At 45.3% G+C, this 21,206-nt stretch overlaps 1 protein-coding gene across 1 annotated transcript in view; it reads left to right on the top strand.

The window, feature by feature from the left end:
- LOC135368450 (protocadherin Fat 3-like) overlaps window positions 1-21,206 on the top strand; it is a 213,163-nt gene that overhangs the window by 119,095 nt on the left and 72,862 nt on the right. Inside the window, exons 5-8 of the mRNA XM_064601731.1 lie at window positions 5,136-5,192; window positions 7,153-7,248; window positions 17,067-17,162; window positions 19,524-19,643. Of these exons, the coding sequence (XP_064457801.1) occupies window positions 5,136-5,192; window positions 7,153-7,248; window positions 17,067-17,162; window positions 19,524-19,643 (369 nt within the window). The remainder of the gene's footprint in view (window positions 1-5,135; window positions 5,193-7,152; window positions 7,249-17,066; window positions 17,163-19,523; window positions 19,644-21,206) is intronic.

Consider the following 21,206-nt stretch of genomic DNA (forward strand, 5'->3'; position numbering starts at 1 on the left):
TCGATTCATTTGTTTCTCTTTTGCCCTTTGATTATGTCAACAACAACAACAACAATAAATGAAGGAGACGTACCTTACGGAGAGTAGAACGGCCCGTGCCAAAACTCCCAAACACTTACTTAGACAAGCTCGCACAAAACCCGACGTAAGGCCTTTGTGGACTATGGACTAACAATATTGAGCCGAATTCATTTTAAAGGGGGGCAAGGAAGCGAAATTTATTGTTGCTCGAAACCCCGTTTCTATCAGGGGAAACCATGCACAATATCATTTAAATTACCTTATTATAACGTTTACTCACTTTTACCCACTTATTACCTACTGCAATTCAGTTTACAAAATAGCCCTCACACAGCAGCTTGGGGAGTGCGGCGTCACCTTGGAGGTAAGGCCCCATCTCATGGCGTGACGTAGCCAGGTCCGTATGACGTAAGCTCAGCGGTGAGCAGACGCGAGATCTCGTTTCTCACTGAAAGCTCGTCTGCTCAACACCACCTAGGTAACACAAGGCCTCTTCATGCACGCCGTGACGTCACTCTAGTTGTCCCTCCGCTGCTTGCCTCTGATACTTGGACGGCCGCCACAGCGTGCCTAAGCAAGCGACGTGGCGCTCTTGTTGTTGAAAGCGGTGTTTTAACGAACGTAATGGAGTTTAGCATCAACTCAGGAACAAAGCCAACTGGTGAATGAAGCACTTCTAAGTTTATATATTTATCCGAACCTTGAAAATACTACTTTACTCCTTCGAACACTTAAATGGTTGCACAAAACCTTAAGTGCGATGATGGGTTGCTTTCAATGTGAAGAAACATCAAACACTTGTCAGTCACACTCATTGTCCAAAATTGGTGTTGAAGATGCCTCCTAACTTGCTTTTTAAGTCGTCATAGAAGACACTGAATTCTTCATCACTTCTTCTCTTCTGGTTCCTAGTGAATTTTTTAGGGCTTTCTGAAGGGTCGTGGTCTTCATCCTGGCGCGTTTGGAGTTCGTTGATTCGCAACGAGCACGCGTAGATGACATGTAGGCCGGGCAGTTTTAATAAACTGAAGGCACAGCACCTGGCACCAGTCGTAGTCGATCGCTTTCGATTTCAGTCGTCTTCCCAGTGGCCCCATCGCTGTGCGTGAGTTTCGGCACAATTCCGTTTGCTGAAAATGCAGTTCGCAGACCTGCGAGAGAATGAGGACGACCGTATTACAATCAACATGTAAGCAAGATCCCACAGCGCGTTCCAGCGGCAGTGACTTCAAGTTTGCTTACATACCTTGGAGCGAATGCTCGGTTTAAAATCTGCGCGTGGAATCGCCTTCAGCTACGATTCTTTGAGAGTTTCATCCTGTGGACACGAGAACACATGCACTATTGGGCCCTCGTCGTGCGAGGAGCGCAGCACCGGCCCATGTGGAACTGACTCACCAACATCGTTTCAGTTAACGGACACTGCCTATCTCTACGAGCGTTCCAAAAGCATGCGTACCTGTCACTCGAGAAATCTGACAATGCAGTACGCGACGCACAGGCCAAAATCACGAAACAGACACTAGAAGCATGGAGATATGACCGGCAAGTTACACAACGCTTGCATCAGCATGCATCGAGCCACCGGACTCGGGATCAGGCCCGGGCAACTAGCATTACGTCACACGCAGGGAGAGGGAAGCATGAAGAGGCCTTGTGTTATCTAGGTGGGGTTGGTCTGCTACAGACAAGGCACGGTGCTACTTACGGGGAACTCTATTCGTCACTGAGTAACGGGAGCACCACTCTGGCTCTCTGAAAGAGTTAAGTGGGTTCAGGAGGGTGTGAACATAAAGAAACCTAGCGCGCGCGTGCTGCAGGTCATTTGTTCTTGCGCAAAGACACTTGGTGCGCGTTGCGTAATACGCTTGTGGTTGCGCAATGCGGTAATATGGCCGCGCAATTAAGGTATACTACTAATAAAGTTACCGTAATCTTCTCTCATTGCTGGGTGCAATACACAATGTGGGCAGTCATTTACACTGTGAGTGTAAAGTTCCTTCATGTTAGCTCCTTACTATGCCAAGGGCGAGCAAGAGACAGAGTGGGTGCCACCCTCGCTATTAACGTACATCTTGTGCCATACCAGGCGCACATGGAACAGCGCAGTAATTGCTGCAGTGACGTTTCTTGTACAGTCCTCGGTGGCTGGCTAATTGCGTTATCCCGCCGTTGCTCGCAGCCGAATTGCTCCCCGATGCCCGGCGCTCGTTGCTCGGTGCTTCATTTTCATGTCCCTAAGTGGCTCTCACAATGCCGAGCCGTCACGAGTAATATACATTTCCGAGCTGGATGCGAGACAGGCATCCGGGACAACGCAACAGGGCTGGATGTTTCTGTTCGAAACAAGCACGCCTTTTCGTCGTCTAGGTGGCAGCTCCCGGGCAACGTGGAGGCGGAGAGCTTCGTTGAACGTACGAGCTGCTAAAGTGCTAGGAAGAATGCCTTTTTGTCGGACCTGATAGCTTGAGCTCCACTCAGGAGGTTTGAATGTACTGAGAAGCGTTCGGAATTGGAATGTTTGCGAATATTTACGTGCGCGACACTTCAAGGTATTTTCTCTCTCTCTCTCTCAAGGTGGTGCAGATGACGTCTTATTGCACTATTCACTGGTTTTAAAGTTTACGCCGTTGACTCCATTGTCGACATGTAAACAACAACTCGCGAATGAAAGAATGATCCCATTAGCTGTGCATACATGGAAATGGTCAGAAAAAAGTATCGATCGATCATTCACTTACGTAGATCCGACTGGTCAGGTCCAGAACGAATATGAATATCCAGATGTTTATCGATAGTGCATATATTAAGACCGATAAAGTACTTAGACCTAAAAACGACTTTAAAACGATACGCGTAGCGTACTTCCCTAGGTATTTATGTAACTGAATCAATTATCTAGCCATCAATCAGCTCGGAATTGCAGGTCACGTTCTCAGAGGGAACGATGCAGTTAGCAGGCTTTTTCAGGAAGGTCGTTGAGTGCATACAGGTTCTTGAAAGCCAGATTTACCCTTGAATACCTCTTGTCTGTCAACAAGAAAACGCTAGCGTCCCACTTGATCGACAAATTGTTTCCTGTGCCTGCCTATCGAGAGATTCCACCCAGTCGGCCAGGCAAGGATGTTTTGGTTCGAGTCCAAAGGATGCCAATCAAACCAAACATGAAGACATTCTTTTACGAACTTCGCACCTCAACACTACCTGTCAAGGCATGGCTCGCGCAGAAGGGTATATATACGTGGCCTGGTCGGTAGACTGCAGATTATGCAAAGTTCCTGAAACGCATGACCACCTTTTCTTAACAACAAAACAACGGGGTAGCGCGCCAAGCAGTACACGTGGAACAAGAACGACGAGAAGGGGACAAGCGCACTCCCCTTCTCGGGTGCGCTTGCCCCTTCTCGTCGTTCTTGTTCCACGTGTACTGATGATTGATTGATTGATTGATTGATTGATTGACTGTACTGTTTGGCGCGCTACCATATTGTTGAGTACGTACCAACTAGCCCAACTTGCTGTTCTCGTTCAACCTTTTCTTAGACTGCACAGAAGCCCAGTTTTTCTGGGACGATCTCCAGTACAAAGTTTTAAAAACTCGACTGCGGCTTAACCCACACACCACACGGTTTCTCCCATTACACCCAAGGGAAACAGTCAGGTACGACAGTGCCATGCTTATAGCCTTGTACTGTCATTGGAAACTTCGTATATGGCTGACAGGAATGAAGAACCGTTAACGCCTCCTGTGAGTTACTTTAAGATGGAGATATCCCAACTTAAGCTGTGCCTTATGCGACGTTTAGAGCTGCCAGGTTGGTTAGAAATGTTGTCTGAGGCCCTTACGTGCTTGTAGAATCGTTACGTCCAAATTCAAAAGGTACTGAGTTTTCTCTTTAGAGGTTTTGTAATGGCCCTCTGCGTTGCAAGGGTGTGACGTACTTGTAGTTGTGTGTACTCGTATGTATTCGTTAATAAGAGGTGGGGAAAAAAAAGCTCGCGTGGCTTAGTGGTTAGCGTGTTGGCCATGTCATGTCGAGTCTGGGAGGTACCCGCGTTCGAATCCCGGTGCCGGCTGTGCTGTCTGGGTTTTTTTTCCTGGGTTTTCCTCAGACGATTTCAGACACATGTCGGCACGGTTCCCTTAGAAGTCGGCCCAGGACGCACATTCCCCAAGGGTGTTAGTCGTGACGTTGCCCTCCTCCGCGAGGTCGACAACGGCGAGCCCTTTCACCAACACTACCTATGTAGCTATGAGTAACATAGCGGTTTTCCTCTATCACGAGTTATTCAAACTAGCGTGCCCAATAAAATTATCTCGCTGGTGTAAGGCTTGTAAGCGGGGACACCACTGAAGACGCGTAATTGACGACGATGAACCTTGCACACGCAGCGAACTTTATGGTGCTCAAAAATCTACATGTTCCTTCGGATGTGCTCTACGCTTATACTGTATGTAGCATGAGGTCTTTTGATGTACCCGAACTGTACACGGACTGAAGTGCACTCACCGTTCGAACTGGGTTAGAACGTGTGAGCACTGCTACAGGTTGAAGAGATGCTTCAGAGACAATGGTGAACCCTGTCTTTACGACAATCGCCGCGACCCAATTAAGAGAAAGCCCTCGCTCTCACCTTTGTGTTTTGTATACCTTATGCTAGGCGAAGACAACACTTCATATGCCTGGGTCGAACGGTTAGAATGGTGCGCGTCCCTAAATGAGGACCTTGATGGTACTTGATGCGTGTCTGTCTGCAGTGCTCTAATGTGAGACGGCGCATTTTAGTAACGGACTAAAGGATTGCTTTCTCAATTGTGTAATAAAAACGACGGTGGTTTAATAAAAGTGTCTATTGTCATAAATTGGGAAAACTACCTATAGAGGTAGGCCCCTTAAGAAGAGTGTGGATGGTAATCAAGTGTCATTAAGAAAAGTGTCATGTGTTATCGTCATTTCAAAGGTCACGAGTGCAGAAATGCCTAGTTACCTGCAGAATAAAATGACACTTAAACGACTTGTTTTTGCTAGTGGATATTCTGTTATGAACGAAACTTATTTTCGTGCTACGCTTTAAGATTGTTTGTCAGTATTTGTTCTTTTCATCTTTTTCAGCCCGACCCACAGAGTGTGTTGAAGTTCAAGTTGACCTGTCGAGCAGCATCAGGAACGGTAAGTCAGAGCATGGGACCATAGTATGATTCGACACAATAGAGTGATGATGAGTTGCGAGGAATGGGTAACCTCTTTAACATAGGACATACTTTTCATCCTACGATTCGCACCTAATAGCATGAAGGAGGACTGAGCTAGAATCACCGAGTAACATCTGTCGGTCTCCAGCCAGTAGCCGCGTTTACTTAAATGCGAGCAATGCGTATCGTATCGACTTATCGCAGCAAATCCTCTCCGACAGGGCCACGTCAACCAATCCACCGGGTTGGGATAGGTGCGAGGACGTGTGATAACTCGATAGGATACGCGCTTCTGTCGGTTTCATGTAACTGCGTCTAGTGACTGTTCGACCTGATGTAGACAGAGGTAGTGTAACTTTGAGGCTACTCCATGCAAGCATACGAGCTACACTCACTTAATTCCCATTGACACTGACACTACTGACATTAATCCGAGATGGCGGCGGCATAACACAGTGCACACCAGAACAAATGTCCTTCATCGAAGAGTACCAGAATGCTTCGCTTTCTGCTGAAGTCGAGAGTGTCTTAATGCCGTGGTTCCGTTGCTTCTTCCAAATAATTGTGCCCATCCTATACGGTTGGCAATACAAAATAATTGTGCGCACCCACTGAATAAATTTTTCCCGCACAGACATAATAATTGTGGGCAGCGCCAGTTAATGCAAGTACGTTTACGAAGAAGGGCTTACCTTATTCGTGACCCACCTAACCGATCCACAACGCACAGAAAAAAAGTTATATGTACAAGTCTGGGATTCGAGCTGATCCGTCGAAATACCGACCAGCATCCGTACTGTGCACGTGTAGTGAAATCCTGGAGTAGGTAACATTCAAGCACTTGACTTCGCATCTTGATCTCATTAAATTTCTTCTATCCGAGTCAGCACGACTTTCGGCTTTCAATGTAATGACTGCTTGCACCGTGTTTATGAATGGCGTGAATCCTGGCAATTGAGTCTGAATCTTAAGAAGCGTGCAGTGCTGACGGTAACGAAAAAAAAAAAAAAACATTTGGTTTTCAATTATTCTGTGAATAATGTATCTATCACCCGTGTGTCACATTACAGATATCTAGGAGGAAGGGATAGGAAGGAATCCTATCTTAGCATGCTCATGTCCATGTTCATAACTCATTATTTGCGATGGAAAATCCACATTTACCGCATGCATGTGCCGGAAGGCGTCAAATATATTTGTGGTTTCTCAGGGGGAAACCCGAAACATGCAACTTCTGCCACTAAACTAACAGCTTATAATACTTATGTCCGTTCGGTACTCGAATATTGATGCGAGGGATCCATACAAAGAGGACTGAATTACAAAGCTAGCAAGACACGAAGCAAGGCACTAAAACCATTTTACGAATTAGTGCACGGTAAATTCAGAATTCGAGCGTCAGATTATGTAACTCCTTTATCTGGGCAGCGAACTAGGAAAATGCACGATTAACAGTTCCAACAGTTCACACGGCGTAACGATTCTTTTAAACTTACTTTCTTCCCACGTACCGTTTTTAGATTGGAATCACCTGACGACACATGCGGTTAATATTGACACTGCTGATGCCTTTGTGCGTGCGTTGAATAAGCTGCAGCGTCATGTTGCACTTTCGTTGCGTAGAAAACTTGTGTGTGTTTGTACACTTCTTTTCTCCACTTCTGCCTTGAGCCCAACTGGGGGCTGGGAGTATGACTAAATAAATAAAATAAATAAGAATAAATGTGGTTAGCATCCCATCCTCCAGCCTTGAACATCAAAACAAATATAAAAAACTATGGTTGCCAGCGCCACACGAGCCTTTACCAATTAATTTAACTTTAAAAATTAAGTTCTATTGTGTTAAGTCAATTAGATAATCATTTATTGGGCCAATTAAGTTTTAAATTAATCAATTTTCTGTATTTATAATTAATTTGAGCTTATTTCGCTCGCAGGAAGAAGCATTCCTGCCGGTTACAGTCTACATCCAAGATGTCAACGACCACGCACCGGAGTTTCAAAACGTGCCTTATCACCTGGAGGTTGACGAGGTAAGAAATCTACCCGCACTTTCCTTCGTCGTCCTCGCGCGTTATCTGTAAGTGTTATTTCTCGGCCGGTGAGACGTCTCAAAGGATAGACAGCCTCCTTAATAGGCTGGCACTCGGTCCCTTACACCCTCCCGCTCACCTGTGAGCCGCATCTTGACTCGGTCTATTTGCTCATTACCGGAGGATACGCATTAAGGCGAACAGACGTACCCTAGCGACCACTCTCGCCCTCTGTGAAGAAGAAGAGGCCGGGTTAGACTTTCTTTCGAGCGGAATGGGACGAATTGGGCCGGAAAGACCCTCGAAAGGGTGACGACTGGCGCCTCCTTCAGGTGTTGATAACAATTTCACGGACCGCCAAGTTCTGCCACTGAGACCCATCACCCCCCGAACCTGTCATAATCGAAACTGTGTCGCGGTCCAACACTGGGTATATTCTACTTGCATTCTCTATACTCGTCCGTCTTCTCAGACTCGTTGAAGGACCTTATATGGACTTTCGAAGTTGCCATTAAGCCGTTTAGAACAGTCTCTGTGGGCTTTTTATTAGAGCATTGAAAGTTCGGCGCCGTATCTTATGGAACGTAAGCCTTTCCCTCTAATGGGAGGTAGCTTTCTTGCTTTAATGTTGGTGGCAACCATTGGACTATGGCCGGAAGCAGTCGATAGCGTTGTTCTGGTGACCCAAATCCCCGCAGAAATCATTACGATGGTTTTCAGTTAAATTGCCGCGAAGGCAATAAACACATCATACGTACGTATACGGCAAGAAAAGGTTTCATTATTGGTACGAAGGAACATTACATAACACATATGAGACCATCGGAATCCAAATATGCTCTTCTTCATGGGCTCTTGGCGCGGCTGTCGTGGATTGCCCCATCATAGCTTGCCTCCGATCGACATAGAATTGCAGCGTGCCTTTCCGAAATAGAAGGCAGAAAATGTTGCCCCGAAACTTTGCCAATGCGCTCCAGCCAGTCTGCACTCGAATATCCAATCGCAGAAATTGAGCAGGAGGAAGCCCATGTAAATACCTTTGAGTTGCACCATATCGCGGAAGCGTATATGTGATACAATGCGGGTACACCTCGATTTTTTTTCTATGCTATGCTATACCACTAAACGCAGTTCTTGTATTGCCATAGAAGGGCTGTTATCCTTGCGCCGGTAAGGTCAAATCAAATCAAATCAAAACCATAGAAGGGCTCTAACATCTACTGTTGTAGAGATGTTACCACTGCCGATTTCATTACTGACTATGAGCCTCCCTAATATTCGGGAATATTCCAATCACTCTTTGACACAAAACTAATCAGATTGAAAGATGGCGCGTTGTGTTTGTCAGTTTGTGTTGTTCGAGCTTCAGAACGAGTTACTTTCCATCATAATAATCATAAATAATCAGCGTTTTCATTATGCATATTAGACAAAACGTATTCCCATTGCATTACTCATTATAGCCCAAGCAAAATGAATAGATTACCATTAGACATAACTAAACATTACCGGTGCTGTTGTACCCTCCTTGCCGTTCCTAATTATTTTATTGTATTTTATTTGTGTATTTTTTTTTTAATAGCAAGCCGGCATACCGTTTGGCTGACCTTTCATCCTTTTTATTTTTTATATCTGTTCTAATAAATAGATCCTCCCCCCCCCCCCCCAAATCATGATTCATATACTAATCAGATACCTAAACGAGGATTTCTTTCCTCTTCCATTCGTTCCATCCATCGAAGTGAGCCATAACAAGAAAACAGATTTGGCATTTTTATCTGCCGTTTCGCTATACTTCACCTCATTCTCTCAATTGGATATGCACTTTTGAGGTGCTTGACTTCAAAGTTTCGCTGAAAAATGTGCGCACTCTTTTGCGCTGTGAGGGCACCATCTGGTTGACGGGCGCTGCTTTTGTTTGCATCATAATGGGAGCGCGAATTTATCTGGACTCCTTCAGTTCCACGGGCTGGAATGAACACAGCTCTCCTATAGGCGTTTTATGGAAGTCGAATATGAGAGATCCACCAGTTTTTTTTTTTCTTTCTATTAACATATCCCCTCACCAGCTTGGCCTACGGCTATGCTATTTTATCCCTTACCTTTTACAAGGCTTTCGCACACATGTTAGGTGTGTAAATAGGCTGCAGGTGCGCTGCTGACCTAAGGCTACGGTATGTTGAAATGAGTGGAAGCTGAAGAGGAAGGCCCTGGCTTCCTGGATGGATTATGTTTTCACGCTCAGATAATCGGTTTGATGCTTAGGCGCGCGCGTTCTTGTTTATTTTTTTATTCCAGTTATTCGTGCAATAATAATTTTGATTAGTAACACGATTTATGATTTTTCTACTGACTTTCCAGCAGCAACTGCAGTATATCATAAAAGCTTCGCACCCTCACGAGCTCGCTCTGTCTCTTGGTAGCCCTTATTCCTGACGATTCTTGCTTGCGACTGGATAGTTTTCTTTCGCATGATGCTGTTTTTCATTCTTTTTTTTTTTTTACTTTTGAAAGGAAGCACAATTGGAAATGTAGTCACGCGTGCTTAAGGGCAAGCAAGGCTAGCATCAGTGAAATCCGTTGCACTGATATTACCTTTCTGATAACAGTGAATCGAAGTGGGAGGGATTGAAGAATAAAGCCACGTTTCGTAATTAGACAATATTTAAGGGCGGATGTACGCGTTTCAAACTTCTGCCAGGCACCGTACTCCAACATTACGCACGACTACTCGAAATACACCGACAGTCGCGTGATTTCCATTTATATTGCCCGTGAAGCTCAGTCAGACCACTTCACACTGTGCGACATCCTTCGCGTAGGTCTCCAAGTCGCAAGAGTCTGCGAAGTACCCAATTTCCTGGAAGCTGGCTGAGCATTTCTCGAGTAAGCTTCACCCTTGGGGTACATTCAAGGTTGCAGGTCTTCGTGTATCCGTCATTGTACTTCGTTTCTTTCTTTCTGGTTCGAACGCCCTGTATTGGTCGTCCCATGACACGAAAACAAAGTTTGGTAGTGCAGCAGCAAACAGAAAGTGCAAACAACACTGTCGTGATATGCGATATTGAAGATGATTGTGAATGTTTGCGAGTAGAACCGAAACTCACCTTCCCCTTAATATGGTTTAGTGTGATGCCATGCTGCATATTTGTGTAATAATAGTAATGCTATTACTTAATATTGATAATTAATTATCCCAGTAACTTGCCTTATCTCGGTAGCTGTGATACTGGCAACTGTCCTGTTACCGCGCTATTACTGGTAGCTTCAGTTATTGCGACATTCTAATTGGTTTATTTTATTTTATTCTTCATATCTAATCACCATGGGTGCTAGGACTCCGTTTGTTGCGGAAAATTGGGATTTTAATTTTGGTTACGGAAAAACGTGGTTTCACGTTTTCAAACTTAAAATCCGTTCACAAACTTTCTTTTTGGTTGCTGAAAGACGTGCATTTTACTCCTCGTCTCGATACGAAAATAGTGCTAGCACTTTGCCATGAATCTTAGGCCATGTCTTCGCTATAGTTTCTAGTGGATCACAGCAGACGACTAGAAGACAACATGCGTATTCCGTGAATATGCGCAAGACCCCCTCCCCCAAACCGGTACATTTTTTGAAGGCCCTCGCCCAACAAATCCGTGCATACTCTCTCAAATGCCGATACCCATGCTTCAAGGGGTGTACCGCGAAATAAAGTGATCGAAATCCACGCTGCAAAATGAACGGTTGAAAAGAAAAATCGAGGCCGTCCCGCTTCATGTCCGAGCTTCGTGGTGGTGGTGGTGGTGGTGACGATAGCCGGCTTGCCGAGTTTCGTCAGCTAAGGTATAGAGCCGGTGCCTAAGCAAATTAGGAATTTAGTTCCGCTCCAAATGCCAACGCGTCAAGCGAGACACTGTTGCCTCACTGCTGTAGTTCTATCTTAACGATGATGCACCACAGAGTATAGTTAGGTACGTTTTGGTAGAAATTATGAGAATACGAATGTGGAACAACCTTGCGCTGCGCCGGGGACGTGTGTCACTTCGGAGAACTTATACTACAAGTGCCGTGATGTACCAAGCATGAGAATACATAATCTATCCATTTTACTGCGAGTAACGTATATGTAACTTTTCAACGTTGCCGTTGCAATAGGGCGGCGTTATACTTTGATGGCGTGCGACAATTACTCTGTGTTATCCTTCTGACGGAGGGACACGGAACTTCCTGTCTATTCTGGCGCGGAATTAGAATGTTTGTAGCGCGGATGGCTAGGAACCCTGCTAATCACCTATCTGCGAGCTGCTGATGACGACGATGATGTTGAAAAGCTAATAACCCTGTCACACGGCAAATTGAATCTCATTCTCAGCGAATGACATTCGCACTGAATGACTTTAGTTCCGCGTCACACGGTGAAACCAAATGGCAATACATGCGAATGAGTTCGAGGAGCTCATTTGCTTTTCCGTCTCGCATCGACGGCGTACCGTCGTCCGTAGAGGGGTAGCAAAAACAACAGCGATAAACCGTTAGGTAAAATTAAACACGAATGAAAAGTTATACTCCAATATTTTATCAAGAATTAAATAACTTCTGACACGAAGGAAGGAAGAAAGGCTTCACACTGTTTTTCAGAGAACTATATACCCTCGTTCCCAGTCGACTCCCACACCCGTGCGATTGACGGATTGACATCGCACATAGGCTTGTTGCTTGTCTTGGCTTGTGATACTTAGCCAACTGAGCGTCGTCCAAAACACAACGATTTCGCGAAATATTCTAATGCTTCGCTATAGTTTCGAGAAAAAGAAATAAAAATGCAACGATTGTACCTGTATATACTATAGCTTCATAGGTTCAGCCCCTGGTGTCTTAATCATCGACAGTGACATCATTTGCAAATTACATTCTTTTTCTTCGTGTAGCACGATGCTACAAATGAATGACATTCGGCGCGATTGTCATTCGCTGGAAATGCCATTCAATTCGCCGTGCGACAAGGATATAGCTAGGTCTGCGAACATTCGAATACGTCACCATTGCGTTTGTCCCTTTATAAACAAAACTACGACCGCTACTCATACCCCTGTCACACGGGCATTTCGATCCTTCTCGAATCCGATCTGCATCGAACTTCCCGAGCACGCTCGAGTTTTGACGCTGCTACACGGCCACTTTCAATGCGCATTGAATGGTTGACCTGTGCAAATGAATAAACGGAACTCATTAATTTCGCGTTTCCTATATAACAGCGATATTAGTGGTAATTTATCGTATACCGATGTAAGCATCATTTGTAGCTTCGCGCGCATGTCCGTCTTAAGTTATGACAGTTCACCGGTGTCGAGGATGCAAATGGCGGCCGTCGAGCCGTCTTGAAATTCTCAATCCTGTTATGGGAACTGTCTTGAGTCAAGCAGGATCAAAGTTGGATCCTGCTTGGAAGCGGCCGTGTAGCACCATCCGATCTGCATTCGGTTCAAGCAGGTTCGGTCGTGCAGGATCGAAAATGCCCGTGTGACAGGGGTATTAGTGTTTCCCGTAGAAGCCAAGGTTGGAGCGCTAAGGAAGATGACCTGTATTTTCGGGCCAAAGAATTATCCCTTTCTTTCTCTCTCTAGTGTCTCAATGGATCGATTCTCGTTATGAAAGAACGCTCCGCTCTCGCCTAATAGAAATCTCTCTTCGAATTCTCTTCATAATTATTACAATTTTATCGCTGAAATTAAGATGAAAGAACTGTGTCCTGTACTACCCACACGCATTCTACGATTGTGCGCCCTCAGCAAGGAAAATCTATGCTGCCCACGTTCCTCGGCGAGTCTAATGGGCTATTCTAGAGAAGTTTAGAAAATCTTCTTGCATGCATTGTATACTACAGAAGACTTAAATGCTGGCTTGAAACCTTTCAGGTGCGTGTACGTGTACCACTCCACACGATGCTTCAGCAAAGCGATGCGAGAGGTACATGGTTACCACCTTTCCGTTTCTTCCTCCATGCTGCTAACGGCTGCAAGGTTACAACACTACAGTTATCTAACAACGACGAGAAGGAAACAGGACGATGCGGGCCGCCATTTTCTTATGCCGCTTCTTGCATTAAGCAACCATTTTCGCACTACTGAGCGAAACCCCCGAGACACGGGAACGAAAAAAGGAATGACACGTGTCGTGTCGACACGTGTCCTTCCTTTTTTCGCTCCCGTGTCTCGGGGGTTTCACGCAGTAGAATGTTTCACCAGCTAGCCTGCCGCCCTCAGCCTTATACATTTTCGCACATTTGTTTGAAACTGTTACCATTGCACTATAGGTAGCGTACGTTGTGATGGACGTGGATACATCCGCAATGCGCTTCCCGATTCTGGCAAGAAAATGCTACTCTCGCTTGGCGAATTTCAGGGCCTAATTAAAAAAATTCGTTTTAATAAAAATTCGGCAAAATTACTTGCAGTACGCGAAAGTTCCTTACTGATGAATGACATCGATCGCATATTTTTCAGCACTGTGCTTCTTCATTAGAGATTTTTTTACGTGGTTATTGAACAGCAACAACAAAAATCAAGTGATAAGTGATGAAGACGACATTGTTTCGAAACGGCCCCGTGTATCGTACCGGAATAAAGACGTCGTGTTTCTTCATTATAGAAAGTGCACGCGTGTTATGTGCTCTAACAACGACGGGGAAGCTACGTGTTTTCTTCATTGTTATCGACGGAGGAATATCGACCGAAAATTTCAGTCTCCCGGAAGTTAGTACCGGTTTCAAAGGCATCGCAGCTTTCCACATCGCCTCCTTTCTTTCTTTTTTTTTTGTCCCGTTTTTTCACTAAGCGATATTGTCGGGATCCAAGTGTCGTTTTTTACTCCAAACTCTAATAACAGAACTCCGGCGCACATATACATATAGCTCGCTAAGAGCCAACTGCGATATAAAATGACGTCATTATATTTTTCTGGAGTTTCGAAACAGATGACGTACACCTTTTACGTAGCATTTCGCTTGTATATGCAATGTGAAACCAATGCTTGAAACCAATGACCATTGAACATGCGTGTAGCGCCACCTAGCGTGTAACGTGCCAACCTGTCAGGTAGCATTGGATCCAATGCTGTTTGAGAAGTTGACACGTCAGACGCATGGTGGCGCTTCGCGCATGTTCAATATGGTTCAGTGGCCATTGGCTTCAATTGTTGATTTCACACTGACTGCAGTGTGACAAATGGTAAAGGGTCGTAAGCCGATCGATGTCATCCTGAATGCCGCTTGGTCCGGAGCTCGAAGTTTCGTTTTTAGAGTGTTATTCCTCAAGTAGCTCAATCTAAGATTAGATTAGACTAGAGGAGGGGGAAAAAATGAAGAGGGGGAAGTTGTTATAGTTCAAGCTCAATATATGCTCTCCCCCTTTTTGTTTAAACCGTGAAGAAAACTGGCGCCTCATAATCTCGCCTTGTGTGCTTAATAATAACTTTCCGTCATAATTTTCCAATATAGCACTTCCTGCGCTGAAAAGGAAGGTCCTTCATCAGCGAACGTTCCCATTCCACTCCGAAATAAATCATTACGCCCACGCCTCATTACGCAACTCATCGTGCGCGCACTGCACACACACGCAGCCCTCCATCCACCCATTCTCCCCTCATCTTCAGTCTAACCTTTCGCTACATCCGTCGCGAATTCGGCTGTTAGCGCGGCCAAACGCGCTTCTTGCTAACGCGCGGAGTTACTGTTAACAACTGTTAGCAACAAACAGACAGCAACGCGGCGAACGTGATTGAATCAATGCAGTCAGGAAGGGGGGTCTGGCACGCTCACGACACATCGTTTTCCGGCAAACTGCATTTCCACGAGAGCGGACATTTGCTGTTGCACTGGCCCTCGTTATGGGGCCCTCGGGGGTGCTTTCTTCGGCATCTTGGTCGTTCTTACGGAGCGTGCTCCTTCTAAAACCCTAAGCTCAAACCGACAGATCGCAGCTTTCATGTAACGCAAGACAACATCTTCCGTCTTGGGGCACCACATGGGAGACACTCCGCCGCCTCCTCCTCCTCCGGTCAGCCCGTGTGTGTGTGTGTGCTTTGTCAGTGTTATTCCCCGGTCCAGTTTTGTTGCGGGATCCCGTTCCAGCGTCTCTGGAATGGCTCCGCTTTTTTTCTCGTTTACAACCCGTTGGTTTGCGTTGAGAAAGAGGGAGAGAAGTGTGAAATGGGAGAATCACTGGCGTGCGAGAACGCGGTTTTTCCAGGGGTTCATTCTGGTGGTACCGTGAAAAACTCGCGTGGAATTGCCTTTTTTTTATGTGTGTGTGTGATCGACTCGCGACTCCTTTGCGTCTCCCATATATTATTTCGTGCACGTGTCTTTCGAAGTGTCGAGTTGATTGAGGAACAGCACAGCTTTCCGACGCTGCAAGGCGTGATACGTACGTGCACTGGGTTCGCAAGGACTATAGAATGGTGCCAGGCGATAAGCGCAATGGAATGGCCGCTTTGCTTTATTATAACCAATAACTATAAACTATCGTATAAACTATGGCGGTATAATCTATAGTACTACGAGTAAATTTTCGTTTTTACTGCCAGAAAGCAAAGAGGAGAAGCATGTCATGGAGGCATGTAATTGTTGCGTAAAACGGGTTCTTCCATAAACTCCGTCCATGAAGTGCAGGAATAGGGATTACCCGTGGAATTTTTTGCCCCTGCCAAGGAGTGCTTATTCTGCATCCTGCAGCTGCTATACGGTACTTGAATTTAAACGCAGCCATGATCCCCTGCCATTCTTAACCCACCGCGCTTGTGAGTCGCAGTCGCAGAGATTTTCAGTTGTGGCGTACGCAATCCGCTTGCGCACGCAAAGAAATAGTGTTCACACTGCACGCGCGCCATATGCAGAGCTACGTTCGGAGCATGAGGAATGGACACCTGCTATTTCTTCGCGTACGCAGTCGAGTACTAAGGCTCTCCAGTGGCGTACATAGACACACAGACACATAGACAGAAGGAAGGTTACCAGAACAACATCAACAGCGGATACATGACTGCGTGCGGGGCTTCACTGCAGGGATTGTCGTACCATACCTGATCACAGGGAGTTGCCTCAGGACAGAAGCCGCTTCTGACAGAAGGCGGCTTCTGTCCTGAGGCAACTCCTTTCCTACATCTCTACCGGTTCGCTGGATTTCTACCCATCTACATACCTAATCACATGTAGGTTATTACATAAATGTCGTATCATGTGTATCATGCCAACATGCGACAACTATTACCTCCTAAAACGTGTATAACTACTCCACACTTTTTTCTAAGAGAGTAGGTCAGCCTTTCGCGCAGCCCCCCAACTTTTCTCTTTCCCCTCGTGCACGTAGAACGGTCTCATTGACTTGCTCTTAAATAAAGTACCACAAGAACTACACGTGAGGTCCACGTTGCTTCACCAGCTCGCGTGGCTCCGTGTTTTGCGCGCCGGCAATGTCACGTCGAATCTGGGAGGTACCCAGGTTCGAATCCCGGTGCCAGTTGTGCTGTCTGGGGTTTTCCTGGGTTTTTCTCGGACGCTGTCAGACATATGTCGGCACAGTTCCCTTAGAAGTCGCCCCAGGACGCACATTCCATGAGCCACGGGAGCTGGTATCACGTTGCTTCACCTTTTTCGCTGTAGTATTGTGGTCAGTGTGCGAAGACCCACTTATTGCTGCTTTCTCAGTGGACAGACGCTTTGTCACGTGCTTTCTCAACCTTTTCTTTCTCTCATGCGCAGAGACGTACTGTCCTAGCGTACTGCCCTTTCCAACGCCTCCTCAGAATTGACGCTTACATATTTCGTTCCTTTGCAGCTCACTCCCGTGGGGCTTACTGTGTTTCGTGGCGTCCACGCCATCGATCGCGACAAGCCGAACACCCCAAACTCTGACGTCACATACGCCATTGTGGTAAGTATACCTTCCGACTTGGTGCGTTCCCTTTTTCGATACCGTCATATCCAACGCTTGTGTTGTGAACCGACTACCTTGAAGCATTTTTTTTCTTGTTTTTATTTTTTGTCTTTTTTGTTATTTCTTTTTCTTTCTTGTTTTTATTGCTTTCTTTTTCTTTTTGAAAATTCATTCATGCGTGCTGCATGGCTGACCTTTCCCCTTTCTTTTTTCCTTTTTATTTTTTTCTGCCAATAAATTCCCCCCCCCCCCCCCACCCCCTTGAAGCAACCATGATGCACCGGGAAACCGAGTCTGTCTAACATTTCTTTTCTAACGAAGAAGGCAGAGGCATGCCATTCTCGTGTAAATAGGCGGCGATTGATTTTCATCTGTGACAGCTAAGTAGTCGTTGCGAATAAATCGCATATATATCGTATAAATAAAATAATCCTTTTCAGAACCACAATTTATGGCTTTCAGATGGTTTATGCGCCGGTTTGGTGTAGGATTAAAGTGATTAAATTCGTGCAATTAATGTCATTTTAGTTATTGAGTGGAAAGAAATTTAATTAATAAAATATTTTCATTTTATGACTAGTTGAATTTGTTAACTAGCAAGACTAAACTTGATTAATTAAATTAAATGAATGTTGCTGAAGCACGCCGAGAACCTCGTGGAGCTCTCCAACGAGGAGTTCTCTCCCTAAATTGGTACTGCTGGCGTGTCTAGTTTTCTTCTCACTATGCCAGTGAGCATGCGAGAACAGGATACTATTTCTAGGTCCAATCCAAAGGGATACAGAAAACATTGCACTAGTATTGCAGACGTACCTGAATTGAGTTAACGCGGCGCGAATGACAGCATGTCAAAAACCTAATTATCCTTGGGGGAGCGTAAAAGAGAACGAAGCATTCGAGGACTAATTGGTTTCAATAGGTCATTTTCCAGCGACAACTGTAACTCAATCCTCGTAACTATAGGTGTCTGCAGTACTAATGTGTACCAGAGGCGCACAGTATGTGTGATGTAATCTGTTGTTGTGCACACATGTTGCTCCAATGTTACAAATGAATGTCGCAAATATCGTTGAAGTCGTCGCGACGTTTAGGTAACGTCGCAGGATGACGTTCACGAAACGTTACCGTCACATACGCTGCCGCCTGGGGACATAGACTTTCCATTTCCATTAAGCACCATTGTTGTTGATATGCGTGTCTAATTCGCTGTCAATTTTAGTGAGAGCATCCCCCCCATCCCCCCCGCCCCCCATCGACTTGTAGTTCCGACACTGTAACTCTTTATTTCCGTCTTGTATGTTCATACTTACTGATTTTCAAATACATAACGCCAAGTCAGTATACCATGTACCATAAGTAAGTGTAAGTATATAAGTAAGTACAATATGTAAGTATACCATGAGCAGGACTCCCCGATATTTAAAGTTTCTTCTGCTTATCGGGCTACCATTGATCGCACATTTTGTTTTATTACTTTTACAAGTGCCGTGACTTCCGCACCACTATAGTCTCCCAACGATTCCACATGAAAAACACTACAGCATACCATTTTTGATGGTATCTCCCATCATCATATCGTAATCATATTTCAGTTTTGATGCCCTTGTTCGTAAAAGTCGGGACTACTACTGAAGGCGATAAGGAAAGAAGCCTCGTATAGTTAACGAAACTTCATGAAAAAGAAAGTATCACTTCTGCAGTTCTTTTCGTATTTCTCTTTTCCGTGCTTACTCATTTTATAACTTGTATGAATAAATCGACTTTGCCGCTCTCAAGCGGTGAAATTTTATATCTCGTTCCTTTCCATTGCTGCCGCAAAGGAGCCAACGGGACCAACTTTCTTTTCTCTCTCTTCCATCATTTTTTTTTCTTTTCTTTTCACAGTGCGCTGCGCTCAATCTCCATATTAAAATGAGACACCAGGCCGATAACTGAGTTACAAGTACAGGCTCGAAAATTATCGCAGCCTGTGGAAATTGTACAAAAAAAGGAAGAGGAAACCTAAGGAAAAGTGTAAACGTAACACTGTGGGGAGCAGACTCCAGCTCTGTTCTTTGTCGGTGATTTCTCTTCGTCTGATCAATTTCTCTCAGTTGGACTATTGCGTACTTTCTGGGTTGAGAGAGATCTATATTTCTGGTGCCAGGTTTAATGTTGGCGAGTTACGAAGTGCGTAAGAACACGGCCCCGGTTATTTCCTTGTTCTTATTGAACGCAGAAAACCACTGGGTTATTGACATGGTGCGTACTCTAACGAATTTTTATCGAATTTATTTTTCGTTGCGTCGCGCTCGCAAGATCGTTTCAGAGCACGCGTGCTCGCAACTCGTGCTTTATCCACTCTTTCTCTCCGTCTAGGGCGGAAATGAGAACAACTCGTTCGCGCTCTCCGATCCATTGGAAGGCATCATCGTCATCAATAAGCCCCTGGATTACGACAACGGGCCACGTGTCTATCAACTTGAAATCCGAGCTAGGGTGAGTATAGCTTGTATTAAAAGATGCCATATATAAAAGGGAGTGAGGCTTTCGGGTTAAACCCGATTCCGCCCGGTTATTCCCCCCCTCCCCCTGACCTGCGACGAACGTTTCCACTGAAGACGAACAAAGGTCGCCATGGGTAACGCATGTAAGAATGGGCCACTTACGTTCCCAGAAATACACCCATGTGTGTCAGCACTTTCTATGCCTTCGGGGATTAGCGTTGGTAGGTCCCCCTCCCCATCAAAAAAAAGGAAAAAAAAAGAAAACACACACACACACTAAAGAAAAGGATTTAATCGACAAGAGGAACAAAAACACACGATAACACCCGAAGGCACAATCGCCCGATTTCTCCATGAATTACAGATTTAAAAGTAGCGCCCGATTTCCTCTCTCCCCCCTTCCCCCCTCCCCGAACCTGAGAAAGGCATTTAACTCGTCACCAGTCACTCACGTCACATCATACCTTCGTAGTCTGTGTTTCATTTTTCATTTCATCTATATATATATATATATATATGTATGTTTCAGGTGCCTTCCATGCGTCTTTAAAACGCTTTAAAACAGAACAATTTTACTAGCTTTTCTGTCACATGATCATTTCTTGGTGCGTTGCGAGATCGACCTATCGCGGGCGACACCGTCACCTTTCTAGTGTGGATAAGACGCGGCCCGATGTTCGGAACTGATGGTTCCTTTCCGTAATTTTTGTGTATATTCACCGGAAGATCACTTGTGCCGCGATGGTACGATACTGTTCGGTTCCGCAATGCTTCACCTACTGCACTGAACGCGGAATAAACGTGTAAAAGCAGACGACGCGAGGAAGCTATCCACACTATGGTATGTAGTTCATCGTTTCTCCGCAGCGCGCCGACACCGTTTGATCTCGGGGTGAATACAATAAGATGATGTACCACTAGCCTGCCACCTCTGTTCATTCTGAATATGTTCTCATATTACCTGAACGCATGGCGTACTGCACCGCATGTTCAAAAACATCAAGAAGGCATCGAGAAACACGTAGATAGGGGGTAAGCCGAAACTCAATCAACCGTTGAGTCGGTAAAAGCAGGCCGCGTGGATACTTCAAACGGCAACGTCAGTTTCACCCTAAAGTCACTGGATTTGATTTATTTCGCCAGTAACATCAGCGCCGCTTGCGGCGGAGCTTTTGACTTTACGGATCCCTTTTGAGCGTGCCTACACGCAGGTAATGAAAGCACAGCTCACCGTACGACGGCGAATTCCAAATTGTTTGCCCACGAGGATAGCAAAAGTGATCAGACTGAGCGGTTGCGGAAAAGCCTTCGTCGGCTGCATGAAGACTTACATGTTGGATAGGTAGACTGATAAGGGCAGATAGATATATAAAATAGAAAAAGAAAAACAAAGATGGTAAGGATAGAGGCTTAAGCTTTGATAATGTGGATAAGGTTTGATAATGATACCACATGGTGATGTGGTAAAGAACGCACTCCGATAGAAGGCGTGCATTGCATGTAAAGTGAAAGGAGGTCGGCTTTCTTGAGGAAAATGACCGTGGCCTCCACGTGG

This window comes from Ornithodoros turicata, chromosome 9, assembly GCF_037126465.1.
Source record: "Ornithodoros turicata isolate Travis chromosome 9, ASM3712646v1, whole genome shotgun sequence".
In the NCBI taxonomy this organism is placed as follows: domain Eukaryota; kingdom Metazoa; phylum Arthropoda; class Arachnida; order Ixodida; family Argasidae; genus Ornithodoros; species Ornithodoros turicata.